Genomic DNA, 20,306 nt, shown 5'->3' with positions numbered 1-20,306 from the left:
TCTCCCGTTGCGGAGCACAGGCTCCGCATGCGCAAGCTCAGCGGCCATGGCTCACGGGCCCCGCCGCTCCGCGGCACGTGGGATCCTCCCGGGCCGGGGCACGAACCCGCGTCCCCTGCATCGGCAGGTGGACTCTCAACCACTGCGCCACCAGGGAAGCCCTGAAGTGACATAATTGAAGCAGAGACCTGCAGGAGGTGAGGGAGGGACCATGTAGGTATCTGGGGAAGAGTGATCCAGGCAGAGGGAATAGCACGTGTAAAGGCCCTGGGACGAGACCTTGCTCAGTGGGTTAGAGGAACAGTGAGGAGGCCAGTGTGGCTGGAGTGGAGTGAGTGAGGGGAAGAGTGGAGGGAGTCAAGACCAGGCAGACTGTCCAGGGCCTTGTAGGGTGTGTGGATTACTTTAGCTTTCATTCTAAGTGAAGTGGGAGCCACAGAGTGTTCTAAGCAAAGGAGCGACATGACCTGATTCAAGTTTTCACAGGCTCCCTTTGGCTCCTATGGGAGGAACAGACTGCGGGGGTGTCAGGGCCGGAGCTGAGAGACCAGGTCACTCGTCCAGGTGGGTGGTTGGGTGATAGGGCTCTGGCCAGGGTGTGGACCCTGGAGGAATGGGAAATGGTTGGATTCTGGATACAGTTTGAAGACTAAGCTGATGGGGTTTGCTACTGGGTTGATAAGGAGAGGGGATGAAAGAAAGAGAGGAGTTGAAGGTGACTCCCAGGTTTTGTCCTCATCATCTGGAAGGACAATGCTGACAGAGGTTGGGACAGGTGGGGAGCTGATAGGGAGCTGGTTTGGGGGCATGTTATGTTCGAGGTGCCCGTGAGATCCCCACATGCAGATGTCAAGCAGGAAGTTGGCTCTCTGAGTCTCGAGTCAGGGGAGGGATCCTGGCTGGACTTCTAAATTCAGGAGTCACCTACATACGATTGATGTAAGACCTAGAGCACTGAAGGGGTATCTGAGAGTGCAGGGGCTTGAGGCAGAGGGGTCACTTGCAGAAGCATAAATCGAGGCTGGCAGGGGAATTCCCTGGAGGTCTCGTGGTTAGGACTCCGCGCTTTCACTGCCTTGGGCCCGGGTTCGATCCCTGGTCGGGGAGCTAGGATCCCGCAAGCCGCGCGGCAAAAAAACAAAAGAAAAAGAAAAACGCTGGCAGGAGAAAGCTATGGTCCTTGGACCGGGGGTCCTACATTGATGAATGAGTAGAGCCCTGGGCACTAATGGGGCCATTTCAGAGAGAATTTGGGAAGAAGTGGGCAGGGCATCATCAAATAATCTGGAGGATTCCTTAAAGCTTACTTAGCATAAATGCCTGGCAGGAGTTGAGTAAAAACAAACAAACCAAAAAACACTAAAAGTTTATTGAGCACCTATTATGTACCAAACACTTTAAAGCCACATTTCATTTCATCCTCACAGCGCATTGAGGTGGGCACTCATATGTCCAATTTGAGGAAAGAAGAAAGGCAAGGCACACTGATAAAAACTGTCACGCAGTGGCGGGTAGGAAGTAGAGCTGGTGGTAAGGACCGACAGTTCAAAGATGCTGGAAGAATACCCTGCCCTCAGTGCAGTGCCTGGCCCACGGGAGGCGCTCCAAGCCTCTGTGCCAAACGTAAAGGCGGGACGCAGGCAGGTAAGAAGCGGGCAGGCGGAGTCCACAGGCAGCTTATAAAGCCCAAACCACTGCTTGCGGGCGGTGTTGGGGCATTTTCTCTATCCTTGGGGATCCAGGGTCCAAGGGTCTCAGGTTAGACTCTCCTCCTCCTCGCCAATGGGGCTGGGCAGCCAGGGTGGAGCCGGCCCCCGGGGCCCGGGCATTGGCACAACGGTGAAGGGCTCGGCGGGTGGCCCGGGGGCTGGCGGCTCGCGGCCGGCGTGGGGCTCAGACTCCGGCTCTGGCAGGCCTAAGGGTAGCAGGGCGTCACTGCAACTGCACTCTGGGGCCGCGCCATCAGGGGCGCCCGCGCATGCGCAGCTGGCGGCTGTGGATTCCTCCGACACGCAGCTGTTCTTGCGGCGCAGTAAAGACAGGCGCCGGCCCAGCAGGCCTCCAGCGGCCATGCCCGCGCCCACCGGCAGGAGGCGCTGCAGGAAGTCGCCGTGTGCCTCGCTCAGCGGTGCATCCACGCCGTCCTGCCGCTGGAACTGCATGTCCTCCTTGGCCAGCCTGCGGAAGAGACAATGGGTCAGCGCTGCGGCCTCTCCCTTCTTCATCAACAGAGTTGGGACCGAGGAACGCTGCTTTTCCACCCCACTGTCCCACTTATCCCAAAAGACCTTGGCTCCTCACCCGAGAGCCTGGCCTTATCCTCTGGCTCTGGCTATGCTCAAACTTAGGCCTCAAAAGGCTAAGTTGGGGCCCTGCCGCCTGTCCTTTGGTATCGCTTCTGGCCCGTCCAGTCCTCATAGACTGTAGCCCTTAGCTCTGCCCCCAGTTAGTGGCCGGGTCCCAGACCTTGACCCGGATCCCTGACCCCTGACCCGTCCTAGTCCTCATGACTTTAGCTCTTAGCCCCGAATCTCCAGGGTGTAGCCTTTAGCCCCGACCTGGTCACCCACAGCCCCTTCAATCAGATACACCCCGCAGTCATGAGCCCCGCCCCCAAGAGGCCCCGCCCATCCCCACTGGCTCACGTGATGTCGAAGGTGGAGCCCTGGAAGGAGGGCTGCTGCAACAGGAAGGCGGTGGCAGCGGTGTAGGGAGCGCGAGCCTCAGCTGCGTCCCAGTATAGGTCCTTCTCCAGCATGGCCAGGTCGTCGTACATCTCGTCCACGGCCAGCATTGACACCTGCGGGCGAGGATACGCGGGGAAGAGTGGGCATGGAACAGCGCCGGCACCGAAGGGTGGACCCCTCTGGATGGGTAGGAGTGTGGTGACCAAAGAGAAGGATGGATCAGGGGCGATGTCTGAGCGAGTCTTAGCAGGGGTGCGGCCAGGGCCGCTTTGGGAGCCCAGGGATGGTCTTAACCGAGAGAGTCTCACTTGGAAGTTGCGGTCGATCAGAAAGTTGGTCTCAAAGTCATCGTCGTCCTCTCCGAAGGGGTTGATGAGCTGCTCAGCTACCTGAGTGGGTAAGAGGAGAGGTAGGTGGAGAACTGAAAACCCCTGCCCGCTCCACCCCTGGAGTTCTGGCCTTGGGGCCCCACCCACCTTGAGCCAGCCCGCGTAGAAGAAGAACTGCAGCAGGGTGAAGATGGGTACGCACAGGTCCAGGTCGTGGTCTTTGTAGCCCTGCGCCGGGTCCAGGAACTGGCGACCGATGAGGCAGGCCAGGAAGTAGCTGTACACAGCGATGGTCACCACCTGGGGGAGGGGCAGGACGGAGTGCCAATTCAGGGTTCTCTGGGCCTTGGGGTGTCATGGAGAGACCAGAGCCAGGATCGCGAGTCACTGTGATGGGGTCTTAGCTGGCCCTCAGTTTCTCCTTGAGACCAACGCTCCAGGGCCTCTGACGCGGGATATAAAGAGGCACGGCGGGGTTACCTGGGTGTAGACAAGGGGTATGCTAATCCAGTCGTAGTGAAAGAGCATCCCACACTTGGCCCGAAACACAGTCAGCTCCTGGAGGCAGATACACGTTATGAGGGGGCCTGAATAGTGAGCTCACACATGGGGATTAAGTGGGGGGGTGTACCTGGGATGGAGGTGAGTGGTCACCTGGTGGGAGGCGGGCGTGTTCTTCTAGGGACTTCAGGGGGAGTATTTAGTGGTGAGTGTACGCCTAGGAGCACTATGCACCTAGGAGCCGCCCCATGGAGATTAAGTGTACACCTGGGGACTGCTAGATAAGGGTGGTTGGGACCCGCCTTGTGGGAGGCGCATGGCAGACACACAGCCTCAGGGTGCGTGGGGTACAATTTCCCTGGCATTTGATATGAGTGACCACCTGGAGAGCCCACCTCCAGCAGCAGCTTAAGGGCGCCGTTGTTGCGGATGCGGCCCTCGCGCTGAGCCTGCGCCGCCAGGTTGGAGAACCAGACGCAAGGCACCCAGTACTTGTTGTAGGATGAGTTCAGGTTCTCGAACTTCTTGCGCTCCTCGCGGGTCATAAACCCTGGAGGGGCGAGGTCGGGGGTTATTTGCCCCACCCTCAGTCTTTGCGCCCCCCCACCCCCCGCGTTCCTTTTGGCCGGAGCCTCACCTGCTTCCACCACATGGTCTATGGTGGGGAAGCGCTTGAAGACAGCGGTGCTGACAGAGCGCAGGATAAGCACAGCAGAGAGTCCTGCATAGCGCATGAGCGTGCGTCGGTAGAGGCGGCCGCGCTCGTCGCGCCCGTGCACTGTGCCGACCACCACGCACATGAGCGCGTCGGGCAGGGGCATGCATAGGTACTGGTTCCACCAGCGGTGCACCACCAGCGTTACGTAGAAGCCTGCGGGAGAGCCGGGAATGGGAGACTCAGTTGGGACACTAGGGCCAGGGGTTTGGGGTCCCAGGTCATGGGAAGAGGAGTGACATAGGGTCTTCATCAGGAACATGCGGTAGGCTGGATACCCAGACCATGTGGGGCCACCTGAGCTGGGAACCTGGAGATTCAGCCCTGAGGTCAGAGAGGTTGGTGCAGGCTGGATCACCCTGGCTACTTGGATGTCACCTGGGATGGGAGATTAGGATCTCCGTATAGAGGTGGAGACAGAGGGCCCACAGGCAGGTTGTCACCAAAGCCACAGGGAGCCCCGGAGCCAGGGATGTGTGAAGGGGTTGGGCATGGTGTCTAAGTCAGGGAACCTGGGGCAGGCTGGTCACCCCATCCTTGTGGGCCCAGAATGGTGGGAGGAAGGCTGAGGTCAAGTGAAGTCACTGAGGACAGGGAGCTGGGACTTGTCAGAGATGCCCCTCAGGCTGGACTTGAAAGGATGGAGTCATGTGGGGCTCTTGGATGGGGGTCCCTGGGGCTCAGTACATGTGAGGGGAGGCACTAGTAATCCCATGCAGACACAGATGGGAGCCCCTGAGTTGACCAGGGATAAGCCTATGCATGACACGGAATTCTCATTGGGGGCACCTCAGGGGACCCTCTGATCAGATGACATACAAGGTCTCAGGAATTGGGGCCATACTTGGCCTAAAGGACACAGAAATGGGGATTTGTGGGGGGTGGCTTTGATGGGGGGGGGGCGTCTCGGAAAGGCAGGAATGGGAGTCTCCAAAAGGCATGAATGGCAATGGGTTTCTCAGGATGAAGGGAATGGGGAACTCAGGAGCGCGAACGCACCGAGCACAAAAGAGACCGGGATGAGACTGGCGTACTGGTCGCAGTAAAGAACGAGCTTCTCAAAGTAGCGCTTCTGCTCTTCGGTCAGCACGAAGCTGCGAGGGAGGGGGCGCGGGATCACGGGCGAGCCCTGGTCCCCAGTTGCAGGTCCCCCTTCCAGCACCTCCTCCGCGGCCGGCCCGGAGCCCCTCCCCAGACGCCCCCACTCCGGCCGGCCCTCCCCCCTCTCCCGGGGCCGCCTCACCGATAGGCGGCACTCAGCGCCATGTAGAGCCCAAGGAAACACAGCAGCTCGCGCCACAGAAGTTTGTAGATGCTCCCGCGCCACAGCAGCAGCAGCTTCGAGAAGCCGCCGAAGCGCGCGTTCGCCACGCAAGCTGTGTACGTGACAGTCATCGCGGCGCCCGGGCCGGTCAAGCCCAAGGAGAGGGGGCTGGACCGGACCCGGGATTGGGGGCCGAGGAATGGGGGGCCGGGCCGGGCTGGAAGGCTGCTGGCGAGGGTGGAAAGGTGCGGGGACGACTCAGCTCCGCGTCACTTTCCACGCCCGGCCACCTCCTCGGTACCGGCTCTGGCTCAGCTCTCCGTCCCCTCCCACCTGTTCAGTCCTGCCCTAGCCCCCAGCCCTCCTCCCCAAGGCCCTCTGGCAGGCCACTCCCTTCCTTGGACTCCAGGTCCCAGCGTCCTGCGCCGACCTCCCCAGGCCCTCTCCGTTCATCCCCCACCGCCAAGGCCCTTGGTCCACCGAGTTAACCCGAGCTGCCCTCTCTGATCCCATACCCCTTACCTGGACGCCATCTACAGCCTCCCCCCCGCTCCCCGAGTCCCTAGCGCCTCAGTTTCTATGTTCCCAGGGCTCCAACTGACTTCCTTCCCTCAAGTCCCACTTCTGCTTTCCCTCCCCCTACTCCGCTAACCCAGTCTCGGCCCATTCACTCCCCTGCACTTCCTTTTGAAGCCCTCCAAAGCCGGATCCCCAAGCTTCCAGGCCCCAGGTCCTCCCCCACAGCCCCTCAGCCTCAGGCTGGCTCCCGTCTCCTGCACAGCTGCCCCAGCCTATCCCCCTCCCACTTAATCGAACTGGCTCTGCCCCCTCCCTCTTCTGGATCCACCTAGACCTTTCCTCTGTCCATTCCCCTCTAGCCTTCTGAGCCCTCCAACCCTACCCTGAGGACTCAGATTCTTGCCCGCAGACCGACTCGTCCTCAAGGTTCCCTATTCCCCCAGGCCTGGGTCCTTCTCACCTGGTGGCTGGTTCAGGGACACTCAGGGACAGGGAAAGGACGGGCTTCAGGGTTGGGTGGGGCTGAAGCCAGATTCTGTGAGGGAGGGGGCTGGGGAGTGGGCGTGGGTGGCCCCTCCCTGGCCCTCCCCCCTCAGTTGCAGCCTCAGAACTTTGAAGTCTCATCAGTTTGTTACCTGGGGCAGGGGGTGGGGAATTCACCTTGTCCTCCTCAGCTCCTTCCTGTCCAGTCTCCCAGTCAGTCACTGGCAGATCCAAGAAATCTTGGACCTAGACCTGGGGGAGGGGGCAGGAACCCTGTCTTTACCAGACTCAGACATATACACACACTGCTCAGTGAGTCTGGGTCGCTCCACACTCACCTGTAATCACACACAAAGATGCACCTAGAAACACACACCATAGACCCAGACACAAATTCAGCTTTCCTCAACACAGCCTCCCACGACCACGGTGACCCAGAAAGCAGTACGCACTGTCACAAAGACTTCCAGAGTCACCAAAGAGACAACACTTAGCCCCCCCACCCCCATACGCAGATATAAAGCAGATGGACCCTAACCCACCAGGCTCTCAGCTCTCAGGCACCCACATAGTGCTCCAAACAGCCACCCAGGAACACAGGGGCAGGGACCCAGGCACCCTGAATTCCTTCATGATCATACTATGTAATAAAGACACACGCAAGGTCACACAACCAGCCAAGTGCAGACCCCAGCCCGACCCCAGAATGCCTTCACACGTGAGCCATCACACAGAGGGAGGTAGCAGACATTTATTCCTGATCTCCCCTGCACAAAAACACACCATGGCCACACACCAGATGCAGGAGCACAGCAGCACACAGTCCTGGGGTCAGAGCCAGGTCCTAGGGAGTCCCTTTGATATGCCAATGTAGCAAAGACACACTCATACAACATCGACCCCTCCCAACAGTCCCACAGACCCAGAGGGTCACATCCAGATGGAGTCAGGCCACAACCCCTCATGAAACTCACCTGCATTCATTTGTACATCAATACGTGTAAGACACACGCTCCCCAACACCCCCTCACTGCGGGCGGCGACGGGCAGGCACACACACACCCTGGGTCTCAAACACTTTGGGCGTTGTCATGAACACACAAGCTTAGGGACACAAAACCTTGTCTCCACATTTGGCATGGATACAGGACAGATGTTCTCCTTTTACAGACACACCTACAAAGGGGGCACTCTAGCCTGGCACAAACAACCCTCCATCTTCACCATTGAATGCATAGCCCAGTGTGGGAGGGGCAGATGCTCAGGGTTTCAGCTCCAAGAGGGGCGCCCTGGGGCGCCCCTGAGCCTCTCAAGTCGACCCCAGCACCAGGAGTGCACATGGCTCCGCTCGACCCTGCCCCCGAAGGTCTGGCCAGCCAGGACGCAGTGTTCCTAACCTGGCAGGTGTCTGCCCAGCCCGGGGTAGTTAGGAACCAGCTCGGACTGGCTGTACTCGGACCCATGCCTCTGCCGTCCAGCTGCTGGACAGCACATAAAAGAGAATGAGGGGTGATGCTGCTAGCTACGGGAACTGGGGAGGGGACAGGCTTCAGGTTGATGGGCTCCATACCTGACCAGAGGCCCCTATTCCCTTGGATGTATCCTCACATACTGCAGCCAGCCCTCCCCTCCACAGCCCCCATCGACCCCCGTGCGCATCTCCCCTCCTCCAGCTCACTGTCCCCACATACTTCTGACTGCTGAACCCGGGCTGGGGCAGAGGCGGGTTGCCCAGGCTAGTTCACATGCTTACTAATTGTTACAGTGAATAGTAACAAATAGACCTTGGCAGGTACATGCCTGGGGCCACTGTAAAGGCGTTACCTATTTCATTTCATTGTGTCCTCAAAAGCAGGAAATGTGAAGTTTGTGCTCCTTATTCCCGCTATCAAGGTAGGGAAACTGAGGCTCAGAGGACGCACAGTCTGTTCATGGCACAGCTAGGATCTGAACCCAGGCAGTTTGGTTCAAAGCCTGGGGTCCTGCCATGGGCTGCACTGCCATGTTCGTTTACAAGCACCTCCTCAATGTGGGCGTGCCCACGTGGGCTTGTGTACACCTGACTGAACTGGGGGGACACGTCTAGGCTCGTGGTTGCATTCCCCTCGCACACACACCCTGGCACGCCTAGACCCTGGGTGTGCACTGTCTGAACACCACTTCCTGACTCATGCATATCCTTAGTCACCCCCTTTCTCCCGCCATCCCCATCCAGCTCCAGCTTGGAACTTGCAAACACCCAAGGTCATGCCAGTCCTGGGTCTTGGGGATGACCGTGACTGTCCAGGCAGTGGCAGAGGGAGGAGTGAAGGAGAAAAGGGGTGCTGCTTTATGCCTTTCAGGCTGGTTTGCTAACCCTTCCAGGGTCAGGTGAATTTGTGCCATGGCCCTATGAATGGCCACACTTCTGTCTCCATTTTAGGAATATGGGGACTGAAGTTCAAACTGCAGGAAATGGGCGGCAGGCCACTCAGTGAGGCTGCTCTGGGGGCAGGACAGGACTTCAGGGCCCATCCAGCCTGAGTCCTTTGTCATCCTGCCCCTTAATCAGCCCCCCTGTTGCAGCCCTGTGCTGGGAGGGGCTGATGCCATTCCCTGTAACAGGAATTGGGAGGTGGGGGTGGAAACTGTTAATCCGCAGTCTGGCAGGCCCAGCCTCTGCCCAGGGTGCCCACTAATTCCCAAACCAAACAGCAGGCAGTGCTGGGCCCGCTGCCGACCTAATCCGCTCCCCACCAGCCTGGGGCTGGCCAAGGGGCCTCCCCGTTCCCACGCTCTGAGCCTTGAAGGAAGTGGGCAGATGCCCCTTTCTTCTACTCCAGGCTTTACAGCCCCAGAGGACACCCTTACCCATATAGAGCTAGAAAAAGGCACCCCTTTACAGAAGAACCCTCCTTCCAAAATTACCACAATAAATACACATCTCTATTAGGTCTCTGTTGTGAGAGACCTAAACATACATCTATGCCTCTCTGGATGTGACATCTTTGTGCAGTGTACAACCTTTGCAACTGTACATGGAGGTACTAGGCCCCAACCCCCCATGTCAACATCCACAGTAGTTTAAGATCATTTTATTGAGGGAGGAGAGGCGGGGAGAGGTGCGGGGGCAGCTACAGCTCCCCCAGCCCCACCAGGGGGAAAAGACCCCCTCCCTGCCTCCCTTCCCCCAAGTGGTTCCCCTGTATTATGGGGGAACTTTGTGCAAACTCTGCCCCGGTGGGTGGCGGCTGAGTGTGAAATGGCAGCAGCTGGGGCTGGTGGTGGTGCTACTGGGCACTGGGGGGCTTGTAGGGCTCCAGGAGAAGAGCAGAGAAGGTGTTGACCTTGTCCGCCCCCCGAACCTCATGGGGCAGCAGTGGCAGCTTCACAATGTGGAAGTCTTCATATAGGTCCTCCATCTGCGGCAGGGGTAGAGGGCAGAAGGCAGCAGGGCCACAGGGCAGGGACAGAATGTGATTAACGTAAAGGGTCAGGCTAGGGGTCTCCCAGAGTCAGGGAGAGAATATGAGCAAGGGCTTCACAGGGACATAGGTGGGAGTGGCGCCAGTGAGGTCAGAGACCACTGGGCTGGACCTCCCACTCCCCAGGGTGAGAGGTATCTAGGCCAGGCCACCCAGTCTATGAAGGCCAGAATCAGGTCTGAAGCAGTGAGTGAAGGGCAGGGGGTTGGGGCGAGGAACAGAAGGTGGGCTGGAGCAAAAGGTCAGAGAATACAGTAAAAGGTCAGCAGTGCCTTGGCTGGGCTGGGACGGACCCCAGCTTCCAGGGTCAGAGATATGAGGGCTGGGCGGGAGGGTGGGTGTGCGCACCTGGTCCAGGTACTTGGCCTGGATCTTGTGGCGGGCCTCACACATCTTGCAGGGCTTCTCGGGATCAGGGAAGACGAGTTGGTTGACAATGATGTTGTGCGTGTCGATCTTGCACTTGGCCAGCTCCTGGATCAGCCGCTCCGTTTCATACAGGGACAGGAACTCAGCAATGCACACACAGATGAAGGTGGTTTGCTCCTGCAGGATCCAAGACAGGACAGGGAGGGGCAGATTTCAGCCCTGTCTCTTTCCCCTGAGCTTCTCGCCGCCCGCCTGGACCGCAACTCACAGGATCCTTGAACTGCTCACTGACGGAGCGGATGACAGGCAGCGTCTCCTCCAGCTTGGAGGCCAGCTGGTCTGCGTTCATGTCCCCGAGGCCCAGCATGTTGCACATCTGTGGGGACGATGTGAGAGGGCTCATGGTTTACCTGGGGCACATTATACTCCCTGGGTTGGGCTCACTAGACACCCGGGGGAAGACTCCTGACACCTCCCAGTGGTTAAAGGTGTGGGCCCTTGAGCAGATCGCAGGGGTCCAACCCTAGCTCTGCCATTTCTGCGGGACTGTGGCCAGGTTAGCTTGACCTCCCAGAGCCTCAGTTTCCTCATGTGTAGAGCTGTTGTGCTATATGACATGTCACGTGCTTGGAACAGTGTCTGGCACACAGTAAGTGCCCCACAAATGTGACTGAGGCACAGGTCCCCGCCGGGGGACCACACACAACCAAGGAGGTGTCAGTGGTGTGCAAAAGTGTGAAGGCATCAGGGTTGTCATGTCGTGCTAATAATAACCCATGGGGGGATTCGCATGCTCTCCATTTGACAGATAAGGCCCCGAGAGGGGAAGTGACTTGAGGACACAGAGCTGTGTCACACCAGAGTGCAAAGCATTCGAACCCGGGCCATCTGGCTCTGGGATATGTGCTTTCAAGCTCTGTCTGGGGCACTCAGCGGGTGGAGGCAGGGACACTGAGTGCTGTGGAGTAGGGGGGACAGTTCCCCCGCAGTGAAGATCCATCCCATCCATTGGGAAGCGCTGACTGAGAGCGTATGTGGGAAATGCCTTTGTTTCTGCACATCTTGGGGTCCGGGGGCCCACTCTGATTCAGGGGACTCCTGGATGCCCTGGGGCTCTGCCTGCCTGTGAGATGAAGGGGCTGATCTGGTTCTTGATCTGCATGAGGCGGCCTAGTCCCCGCTCGACGATGGTGGGGAAGTTGAGCAGTCTTAGCGTGTGGCCTGTGGGCGCTGTGTCGAACACCACCACCGAGAAGTTCATGCCCTTCACCAGCCTGCGGGGAGATGAGGATCAGGCCCGCTCTGCCCCCTCTTCCTCCCTAGCCCCAGGCAGCACCGGGCACCCAGAGTCCCCGCCGGGCCTGACCTCATGACCTCTGCATAGCTCATGGCCTCATCGATGCCTGGGAAGGCGCTCATGGCTTCCTGCATCATCTTCTTGCCCATGCTCAGCATGTTGTCCTCCTCAAAGAACTCGTCCGGCAGCTCCGCCACACCCAGGCTGGGGTCAATCTCCTGGGGGCCGAGAGGGTCAAGACTCAGGCTGCTGTTGCTGGAGCCTTCCCACCTGGGCACGGAGCCCGAGGGAGCCTGTGGGGTGCCCTGAGCACAGCCCTTCACCAGGTCACAGCTGGGGAGACCTCTGAGGTGCCCTGGCCCTTTCCTTAGGCGCTTAAGGTCTCGGGTGGTGGCACAGATTGTTAAAGTCTTTCACAAGCAGATGGAAAATCGCCAACTGTGCTCAGTGTCCCAGAGGGAAGCCAGAGTGCATTGCAGTGCCTTCTCATGGGCTGTTCCCCCACCCGGGCCTGTGACCTCTTCCAGATCATTCCTCTAACATGAGTCATCCCTGACCGCCCAATCTAACAGTGCAGCCCTAGCCCCCTCTTCCCTGCCTTCCTTTCTTCTTAACATCTGGCCTCTCCTCACATGGTTTACTTAGCATGTTTTTCGCCTGTCTCCCCAACCAGAATGCTGGCCCCACAAGGGCAGGGGTTTTTCTGTCTTGTTCACTGCTGTGTCCCCAGTGCCTGGAAGTGTCTGGCAGAGTAGGTCCTCAACATGGATCCAGATTCCATGAAGGGGATGACCAAGCCTGGGGTCCCTGGCCCGTCCTGCACTCATTGCCTCTCTATCTCCCGCCTGTGTCACCTCTTCTACTTGAATTCATGTTTCCTGTGGCGAAGCCCTCCACTCCCTGGCCTCAGAGGTCATTTCCCTGCAGGGAGCTTGTCCACACATCACCCCCCCACAGTCACACCCTTGATGGGTTGTTCCTAGTCACCAGGCCACTCTCTGACCCCAGCCTTCTCACTTCCTGTTATTCTAGACCTTCCTGGGCCACTTCATCCCCGCACCTCTGCCCGCTTGTTCACCGTCAGCGTCCCTCTTGGGCGGCACTCTTATCCAGCCCAGTCTCCACAAGACGCCTCTGCAAACACTCCCTTCTCCCTCTGTGGTTGGCAAAAACCCCATCCTGTTTATTCACAGCTCGCTGGCATGGCTACACCGAGGTGAACATCAGGGGAACATCCCAGACGAAGAACTCAACCTTGCTCCCCATTCCTGATCACAAATCTCTAACAGGCACTCGACGAGCCAGAAAATCCACCCATGGGAATGTTAATGCCATATCTTCTTCCTCCTCAAACCCCTTCTGGCCCGTGTGTCCCTCACCCTCTGCTGAGGCCTGTGCCTCGCCTGTGTCTCAATGAGAAAGCGAAGCCACTGGCTGCCAACACCCTCATTTCCTCCCAGGAAACGCCCCAGTCCCCCCACATTCCTTCTAAGCCCCTGGTCCTGGCAGAGCCCAAGTCCTGGGTCTGTGTGCTGGAGTGAGCTCACACCTGCCTGAGGCCCGTCCTCAGCCGGCATCCTTAATCCTTCCTGCAATATCACTTGTCCCTCCCAGTTGAAGCTTCCCCCCACCCCCTCGGCTGCACCGTGCAGCTTGTGGGATCTTAAGTTCCCTGACCAGGGGTTGAACCTGGGCCCTTGGCAGTGAAAGCCCAGGGTCCTAACCACTGGACCACCAAGGAATTCCTTGAAGCATGTGCAGCAGCAAACAAACATGCTCCAGCATCTCCTTCCTCAGAAAAGCCTTCCTTAACCCTCATTCCCTTCCCCCTCCAGGGATGGCCATGCTCATTTCTCTGCTCCCATCATGGTGATCATTGTGTCCACCTCAGCTCACCCATTCCAGGCAGGCTTCTGCCCCCATTCCCAGGGTGATCTGCTTAAAACTGATGTGCCTGCTAGAGCCGACAACCTTTCTGCCCTAGTCCCTTTGTCCTCCTGGAGCTTAGGAGCCCACACTCTCTGGCTTTCCTCCCACCTCTCCTGTGGCTCCTTCTCGGCCTCTTTCAATGGTTCTTCCTCCTCCTCTGCTGGACCCTAAATGCTGATGTGCCCCCGGGGTTGTTTCTGGGCCTCTCTATTCTTTCACGTGCTCCTCCACTCACACAGCTTTAAATACCACCCTTGGGACAATGACTCTCAAATCAACGCCAACCTCCTCTGAGCTCTAGGTTCACATAACTAAGCTGCTGTCCTGATGTCTCCACTTGGATGACCAGTGGGCACCTTGGTCTCACTGTGGCCAAATAAAATTCCTGACGTTTGGTCTTCTAAACCTGCTCCTCTCCCAGTCTTCCCCACCTCAGCTGCCCAGGGAGATAACCAAGACATGTACTTATGCTTAATTCATTTTTTTCTCTCACCCATTACAAACAAGCAGTTAAATTGCTTTAATTCCAAAATACATCCCAAATTTGACCACTTCTCACCCCTTCTCCCAATTTTGGGCTGCCATCATTCCTAGCCTGGTCACTGTCCCAGTCTCCTTGTTTCCATCCTTGACTTACAATCCAATTTCTGCATGAGAGCTACAGGGAACTTTCTGGAAAACAAATTTGGCCATGACATTACTCTGCTTAAAACAAACAGCTTCCCATTAACTTGGAAACAAAGCTAAACTGATCTCAGTGGGCTGCAAGGTCCTACACCATGTGGTCCTGATTGATGTCTCCCTCCCTTCCCTTGCTCACTAAGAGCCAGTCACTCTGGCTTCCTTTCTGCTCCACAAACGTTCCTCACTCGTTCCCCTGTGGGTATGCTGAAGAAGGAGTGAAAGTGGAGAGACAGAGGATGGAGAATGGGCAGGACATGGTAACTGATGGTGGGTGTTCACAGGAAAGGCCTGAAGGTGACTTTGCCAGAGTTGGGGCGGGGGGGCAGGGCTGAGCCCTGCTGCACTCACCATGGCGAAGAGGTTGTCATAGCCTTTGACCTTGGTAGGCACCTTGGAGAACTTCTGGTCAAATGCATCGGAGATATTGTGGGCTGGGTCAGTGGAGATGATCAGAACACTCTCCCGCCCCTTGGATAGCTGGACTGCTAAGCTGCAGCTGGGCAAGGGAAAGGCCAAAAGGTGGGAAGTGAAGGGTTAGGCTCTGCTCCTTAGGTCTGCATGGGGAGAAGAAGGGTCCCAGGAGCAGGGGACCTGGATCAGCAAGGGCCTTGAGAGAAGAGTACGGATGACTGGGATCAAGCCTCAATCCCTGCAGAAGGACCCTATCAGACCTCACCTACTGAGCCCTCCAGCTGGCTATATAGTGGTAAGGTTCAGATGAATGTGTCCGTCCTGCCTGATGCCTGCTTCCTTGCTGGCACAAAGTAACATGGTCCAGCTATCCAGCCAACTTGACCCTGTGTCCCCTCCCTCAACTCTAAGCTAAGGGGTCCTTTGCACCGCCTGCTAAATTCGATAGTTCAGTCCACTTGTCCAGGGTAATTTGCCCCGGGGACCCCTCCCCCTCTTCCCAGCTGAATGGGTAGTCTGATCATGTGCCCTCTCTCCCGCCTTCCACCCCCACCCCCACGTGGGCATAGAATGGCAAGGTTCACCAGACTAGGATAGTTCGCCCCGGTGCCCCTCCCCCTACTCTGGGCTCACTCTGGTACAGTCTAGCTGATTGGGACATTTAAACGCTCTCCAGGCTCCCGTGCGCTGGATCCAATGTGGTTCAGCCCTTGAACAGGCCTGCATTCAGGAGGTAGCTTCCATTTGCTCTCGATAACTTCCGAAGAGTACAACCCAGAAGGCCCCAGCCCAGCCCTCCTGCCCGGCTGGTGGTGGAAGACCCGGTCCTTGGCCTCCCCTTCGCCCTGTGGTACATCCCACCCGTTTTCCCGGCCACCACCGCAGCCTCCTTACCTGCAGGTGGTCTTTCCAACACCACCCTTGCCCCCGACGAAGATCCACTTAAGGCTGCGCTGCTCGATAATGTTGCTAAGCGTGGGCTCCAGCGGCTCCACATCAGGGGCATCTTCGAACTCCTCTGCCTCAACCCCCCACCCGGCCACCCCTGCCGCCATCTTGGAAACGGCTCACGTGATCAAGCGGAGCGCACCATGCAAAGCACCTACAGGGGAAATTTCCTATCACAACCCCATCAAGGCTAGAAGATTGAACCAATTTTCTCATGGCCTAACTTTTAGGAGCTAATAGAAGCTATATTTCCAACGTCTTCCCCTTCCAAGTTTCAGTTTGTCAGCCTCTTGTCTATATTTTCTTCAAAGACTCCCCCTTCCTAATTAACATATTGGTACATCCCAGGTTACTCCCCTTTACTGATTGGCCCCTAAGTCTTGCAGCGCTCCTTTCATTGGCTACATCTTTTCTTACTTTTACCAATCACTCTCAGGTCCCGGTAGCCGCCAACCTCTCCTTAGCAACCGGCCAAACACCCGCTGGATACCTTTTTCAAGAAGTTAGATCCGAGGTCCACCCTGACCTGACCCCATAGGCTCAATTTCATGTCGATCATTCCCCCCCTATTCTCCAACCTGGGTTCCAACACCGCCTCAGGCCCGTCTCTTCTGTTATTCAATTGGCTGGGAACCACCGGGCTCCTGACGCAAACCAATCATAAACGAACCAGTTAGTTGGCTGGAGACGGTCCCGGGGCTGCTGTGGGCGAGGTCCGCAGATCCTTGTCCAGTGAGCCCTGAGCCCCCATGCAGGACAGGACAGGGCAGGGACAACACTTGCAACTGCGCTCCTTGTCGTAGAAGGGACCCTGTTCCCGAAAACCTCCTTCCAGTTTGCTCTCTGTCCGAGGGGAAACTCCAGTTCGGCCAATTCTCTGAAACTCTGCCCTGGGCAGGAATACAGGCTGGGTCCCAGGCCCTTAGCGGACACTCTTAGATGGAGACTCCAGCCTAGAAATATCCGCGGTTTCATGAGTACTCTAGCACATAAAATAATACCCTGACTTTCAAATGGGGACCCCCGCTCCTTGGAGTCAGCTGTGTCTCTATTCCCAAATAAAAGCTCCACCCCAGAGACAGGTACCCAATCCAGAGACACTACCATTTCTATTCTGGGGGCCCAGGCTAGATATGCCCTCTAGTTAGTCCTAGTTAGGGACCCAGCTTCCGAGGTGTCAGCTGAGCACACAGCCTCAGGTGAGGTCCCACCCCTCACTGAGATTATCCCTGGTGCCAGAAGTGGATTCTAGCCCCGAAAAGCTAATACGCCCCTAAGTCCCAAGCGGGAACCTCACTCCGAGAGCCCGCTACAGCCCCAGGCGCAGACAATAGTCTCATTCAGGAAGAGACCATCTCTGCGTAACGCCTGCGGGAGTCTAGCAGGGCTTTAACGATCCGCGGGGCGGGGGCGGGGGCGGGGCTGGGCGGGGCGTCTGCCCGCCGGCGCGTAGCGTCAAACCTTACTCCTCATTCACCCCGCCCCTCATGCCCCGCCTCCACTGCGGATGCCTGAGGGCCAGACCGGTCTTCCCGGCATGCATTGCCCGGGACGAGGCAAGTCTGGCGCCAAGCGCGGGCCCGGAGCGGCCTTCCCGGAATCCTTTGCGAGGTACCTGGCGACAAAATGGCTGCCCGAGGGAGACGGGCGGAACCTCCGGGCCGGGAGGCGCCGGGCCCCGCGGGCGGCGGCGGCGGCGGGAGCCGATGGGCTGAGTCCGGGCCCGGGACGTCGCCCGAGAGCGGGGATGATGAAGTGTCGGGCGCGGGTTCGAGCCCGGTGTCGGGCGGCGTGAACTTGTTCGCCAACGACGGCAGCTTCCTGGAGCTGTTCAAGCGGAAGATGGAGGAGGAGCAGCGGCAGCGGCAGGAAGAGCCGCCCCCGGGCCCGCAGCGACCCGACCAGCCGGCCACCGCCGCCGCCGCGGGTCCCGGGGATCCGAAGAGGAAGGGCGGCCCGGGCCCCACGCTCAGCTTCGTAAGGAGCCGCGGGGGTGGGGGCGGGCACCAGGGCCTTCCTTGGCAGGGGGAATCGGGCTCGAGAAAGGGGAGCGGGATCCAGGTCCACCCTCCGACCCCGATGAGGGAGCCGTCCGGGTCACCCGCTGAGGATTCGGAAACTGGATTCTCGACGAGAGAGGTCTGGGGGCGGAGGTGGGGACCCCCGCAGTATGCCCGCAAGAACTGGGAGCTGGGGGGAATTCCATTGGAAACAGCGCTCCGAGGATGGGGAAACCAGGATACCAGGATTCCTGTTTGAGTGGAATCCCGAACTTTGGATACTGGGACCATCTCCCACTATGGGGATGGGGGGCATAGTCAAGTCTGGACTCTGAGCTGTGTGGATGAGAGACTCAGACTGCTTACTGTGTGACCCTAGGAGATTTGCTTGAGTTCCCTGAGTCTCATTCGTCCAGTGTCCATTTATTGAGCACCTTACCTTGTGCTGGGCAGTGTGCTAGGTGATGGGTATGATGTGTTGATTATGACAGGCATCTCTGCTTTCCTGGGGCATCTGATCTGGTCTAACCTCATTTTCCCTGCTTGTAAAAATGGGCATCATCGCATCTTCTGATGTGATTAGCACTGGGCCTTTCTTATAGGAAGGGCTAAACCAGTGGTTCTCAACTAGGGACGATTCCCCTCACCTCATCCCCACATTTGCCAAAGTCTGGAGATATTTTGGTTGTCAGAACTGGGGGAGGGAGTGCTATTGACATTTATGAGTAGAGGGCAGGAATGGTGCTCAACATCCTACAATGCGCAGAACAACCGCCTCCCCCTCCCGAACAAAATTGATCCAGTTCAAAATGTCACTAGTACATGCGATTGAGAAACTCTAGGCCACAGAAATGGTACCTACATTGATTGTCAACTCTGAGCTTGCTTTGTCTCTGGTGTTGAGAGCAATTCCTGTGGTATGGAGAAAAAAGTGTGGTGTGAGAGTAACGAACTGGGGGTCAAGTTTCTTCATCCGTCAAAAATGAGTGTGAGAATAGTCCCAGCAGCGCAGGTCACTTAATGCCTGGCTGAGGGATAGGGATGGGATGTCTGTAAAGCCTGTTGCAGCCCCTGGGGCACAAGAAACCCTCAAGTGTGTGGGAGGAAACAGAGGACCAGGACGAAAGTTCAGAGTAAGACTTATGTTTGAGGAAGGGGAAGTGGCAGGACCTGGGCCGGTGTGAGAACTGGGTGGAGGCCGAGTGCCCCTCTGTGAGTGAGAATAGCAGTAGTTGTCGCTGCCTGTTTCATTTGTTCATCAAGGGGCCGTTTGCAGGAGCACCCGCAAAGAGGCCAGGCCCGGTTACGTGGAGGGGAACAGTGTCGCTTGGTGGTTAAGAATGCTGCTCTGTGGCCTAGACACACCTGACCCTGAATCCAGCTCCACTGCTTGCTCTTGGCGTGATCCATGGTACAGGCTTCTCCTTTTCAGAGATGTTTCCTCATGTTTACAATGGGGATGGTAACCTTCATCGTAAGGTGACTGTGAAAGTGGAAGGAGATAGTATATCCAAAGCACTTGGCACAGGGCTTAGCATACAGTAAGTGCTCAATAAAGGGAGCTGTTGCTGTCTGTGTGGTTTCTACTAGGGGAGGGTGAGGACAGTGCTCGTCCCCACCGATGTGGGAATTCTTTTCTCTCCCTGGGAGGGCAGCCCGGGGGCCCAGGACTGCCTGGGCATCATGGGCCCAGGGCAGGCGCTGAGTCGCGTGTGCTCCTCTCTGATTGCTGCGCAGGTCGGCCGGCTGGTGGAGCTGGGCGCGGCGTCGGGACGGGCCACCGGGCCGGGCTAGGAAGGTGTAGTGGGCCTCAGCGCCGCCAAGGGCGGGCCCCGGCTCCTGTAACCGTTGCAGTCTTCTGTCCCTTCACCCAGGTGGGCAAGCGCAGAGGCGGGAACAAACTAGCCCTCAAGACGGGAATAGTAGCCAAGAAGCAGAAGACGGAGGATGAGGTGAGCAGGCTGGGTGTGGGGGGCCGCCCACGTTGCCTTTTCCTCCCAGCCTCAGTTCCTGGCCCAGGTGCCCTGTCCCTCCCTCCTCAGTATCTAGCCCTTGGATGGGTGTACTGGGTGGGGGAGGAGGGCTTTCAACAAAGTTCCCAGATAACTTGATTCTCCATATCTTTGCCTCACACCCAAGACCTTTGCGGTGACTCTGTGGGTGGGTCAGCTGTCTCAGGACAGTCCTGACCCTGGTTCCTGGCCTCCTTGGCATCTCCTTCCCAACCCCCGTGTGTCCCTCCCCTCCCCCCAACAGGTATTAACAAGTAAAGGTGATGCATGGGCCAAGTACATGGCAGAGGTGAAAAAGTACAAAGCCCACCAGTGCGGTGATGATGATAAAACTCGGCCCCTGGTGAAATGACCCCCCTCCCTGCCTGCCCACGGCCTGGGACTCTGCGATGTACATAACTATTTAATGCAGCGGCAGCGCGGCAGCCTTTTTCCCCCAAGGACTTATATACAGAAGGAAACCGAGATGCTTCCCGCAGCTGCTGCAGCTGCGGACGACTCTCCAGGACTCTTTTTTACCTTGAGCACTTGCCTCCTGAGACTTCATAGAACAGTGGTTTACTGTCCCCTGTCTTCCCAGCTCCTCCCTCTCTCTGGCTCTTTCTGTCTTCCTCTTCTCATCCTCTCCTCCCTCCCTTTAGCCATCACTTCTGGGAAGTAAAGAACTTGACCTAGTGCTGGAGCTGTGTGCTTG

At 57.7% G+C, this 20,306-nt stretch overlaps 3 protein-coding genes across 4 annotated transcripts; 1 reads left to right on the top strand and 2 right to left on the bottom strand.

Annotated features, from left to right (window-relative positions):
* Positions 1–932: 932 nt before the first annotated feature.
* BEST2 (bestrophin 2) lies at positions 933–9,468 on the bottom strand. Its single transcript, XM_089905365.1, has 9 exons — positions 5,476–9,468; positions 5,232–5,326; positions 4,155–4,388; positions 3,913–4,067; positions 3,497–3,574; positions 3,164–3,316; positions 2,996–3,076; positions 2,646–2,800; positions 933–2,178 (listed from the first exon to the last, which is right to left on the bottom strand). The coding sequence occupies exons 1-9, from the start codon at positions 5,625–5,627 to the stop codon at positions 1,755–1,757; spliced, it is 1,527 nt and encodes a 508-aa protein (XP_089761491.1). The 5' UTR covers positions 5,628–9,468; the 3' UTR covers positions 933–1,754.
* An 88-nt stretch (positions 9,469–9,556) lies between these two features.
* GET3 (guided entry of tail-anchored proteins factor 3, ATPase) lies at positions 9,557–15,740 on the bottom strand. The gene is made up of 7 exons (XM_022558305.3): positions 15,547–15,740; positions 14,590–14,737; positions 11,698–11,846; positions 11,455–11,605; positions 10,600–10,707; positions 10,311–10,508; positions 9,557–9,899 (listed from the first exon to the last, which is right to left on the bottom strand). The coding sequence occupies exons 1-7, from the start codon at positions 15,705–15,707 to the stop codon at positions 9,768–9,770; spliced, it is 1,047 nt and encodes a 348-aa protein (XP_022414013.1). The 5' UTR covers positions 15,708–15,740; the 3' UTR covers positions 9,557–9,767.
* A 1,446-nt stretch (positions 15,741–17,186) lies between these two features.
* On the top strand, positions 17,187–20,294 carry TRIR (telomerase RNA component interacting RNase). 2 transcript variants are annotated; one of them, XM_022558306.3, is made up of 3 exons: positions 17,200–17,577; positions 19,475–19,552; positions 19,857–20,294. In XM_022558306.3, exons 1-3 carry the CDS (start codon positions 17,227–17,229, stop codon positions 19,962–19,964), a joined length of 537 nt encoding a protein of 178 aa, XP_022414014.1. In that variant the 5' UTR covers positions 17,200–17,226; the 3' UTR covers positions 19,965–20,294. The 2 variants fall into 2 exon arrangements, with proteins under 2 accessions (XP_022414015.1, XP_022414014.1); XM_022558307.3 differs by lacking the exon at positions 19,857–20,294 and having other exon boundaries at positions 17,187–17,554; positions 19,475–19,551.
* Positions 20,295–20,306: the final 12 nt, after the last annotated feature.

This window comes from Delphinapterus leucas, unplaced genomic scaffold (assembly GCF_059928025.1).
Source record: "Delphinapterus leucas isolate spDelLeu-1000000601 "Yukka" unplaced genomic scaffold, BTC_Dleu_Yukka2 spDelLeu_asBTCV2_sq25, whole genome shotgun sequence".
Lineage (NCBI taxonomy): Eukaryota > Metazoa > Chordata > Mammalia > Artiodactyla > Monodontidae > Delphinapterus > Delphinapterus leucas.
Note: the sequence above shows the minus strand (reverse complement) of the source record. Positions and strands in the feature narration are given on the sequence as shown.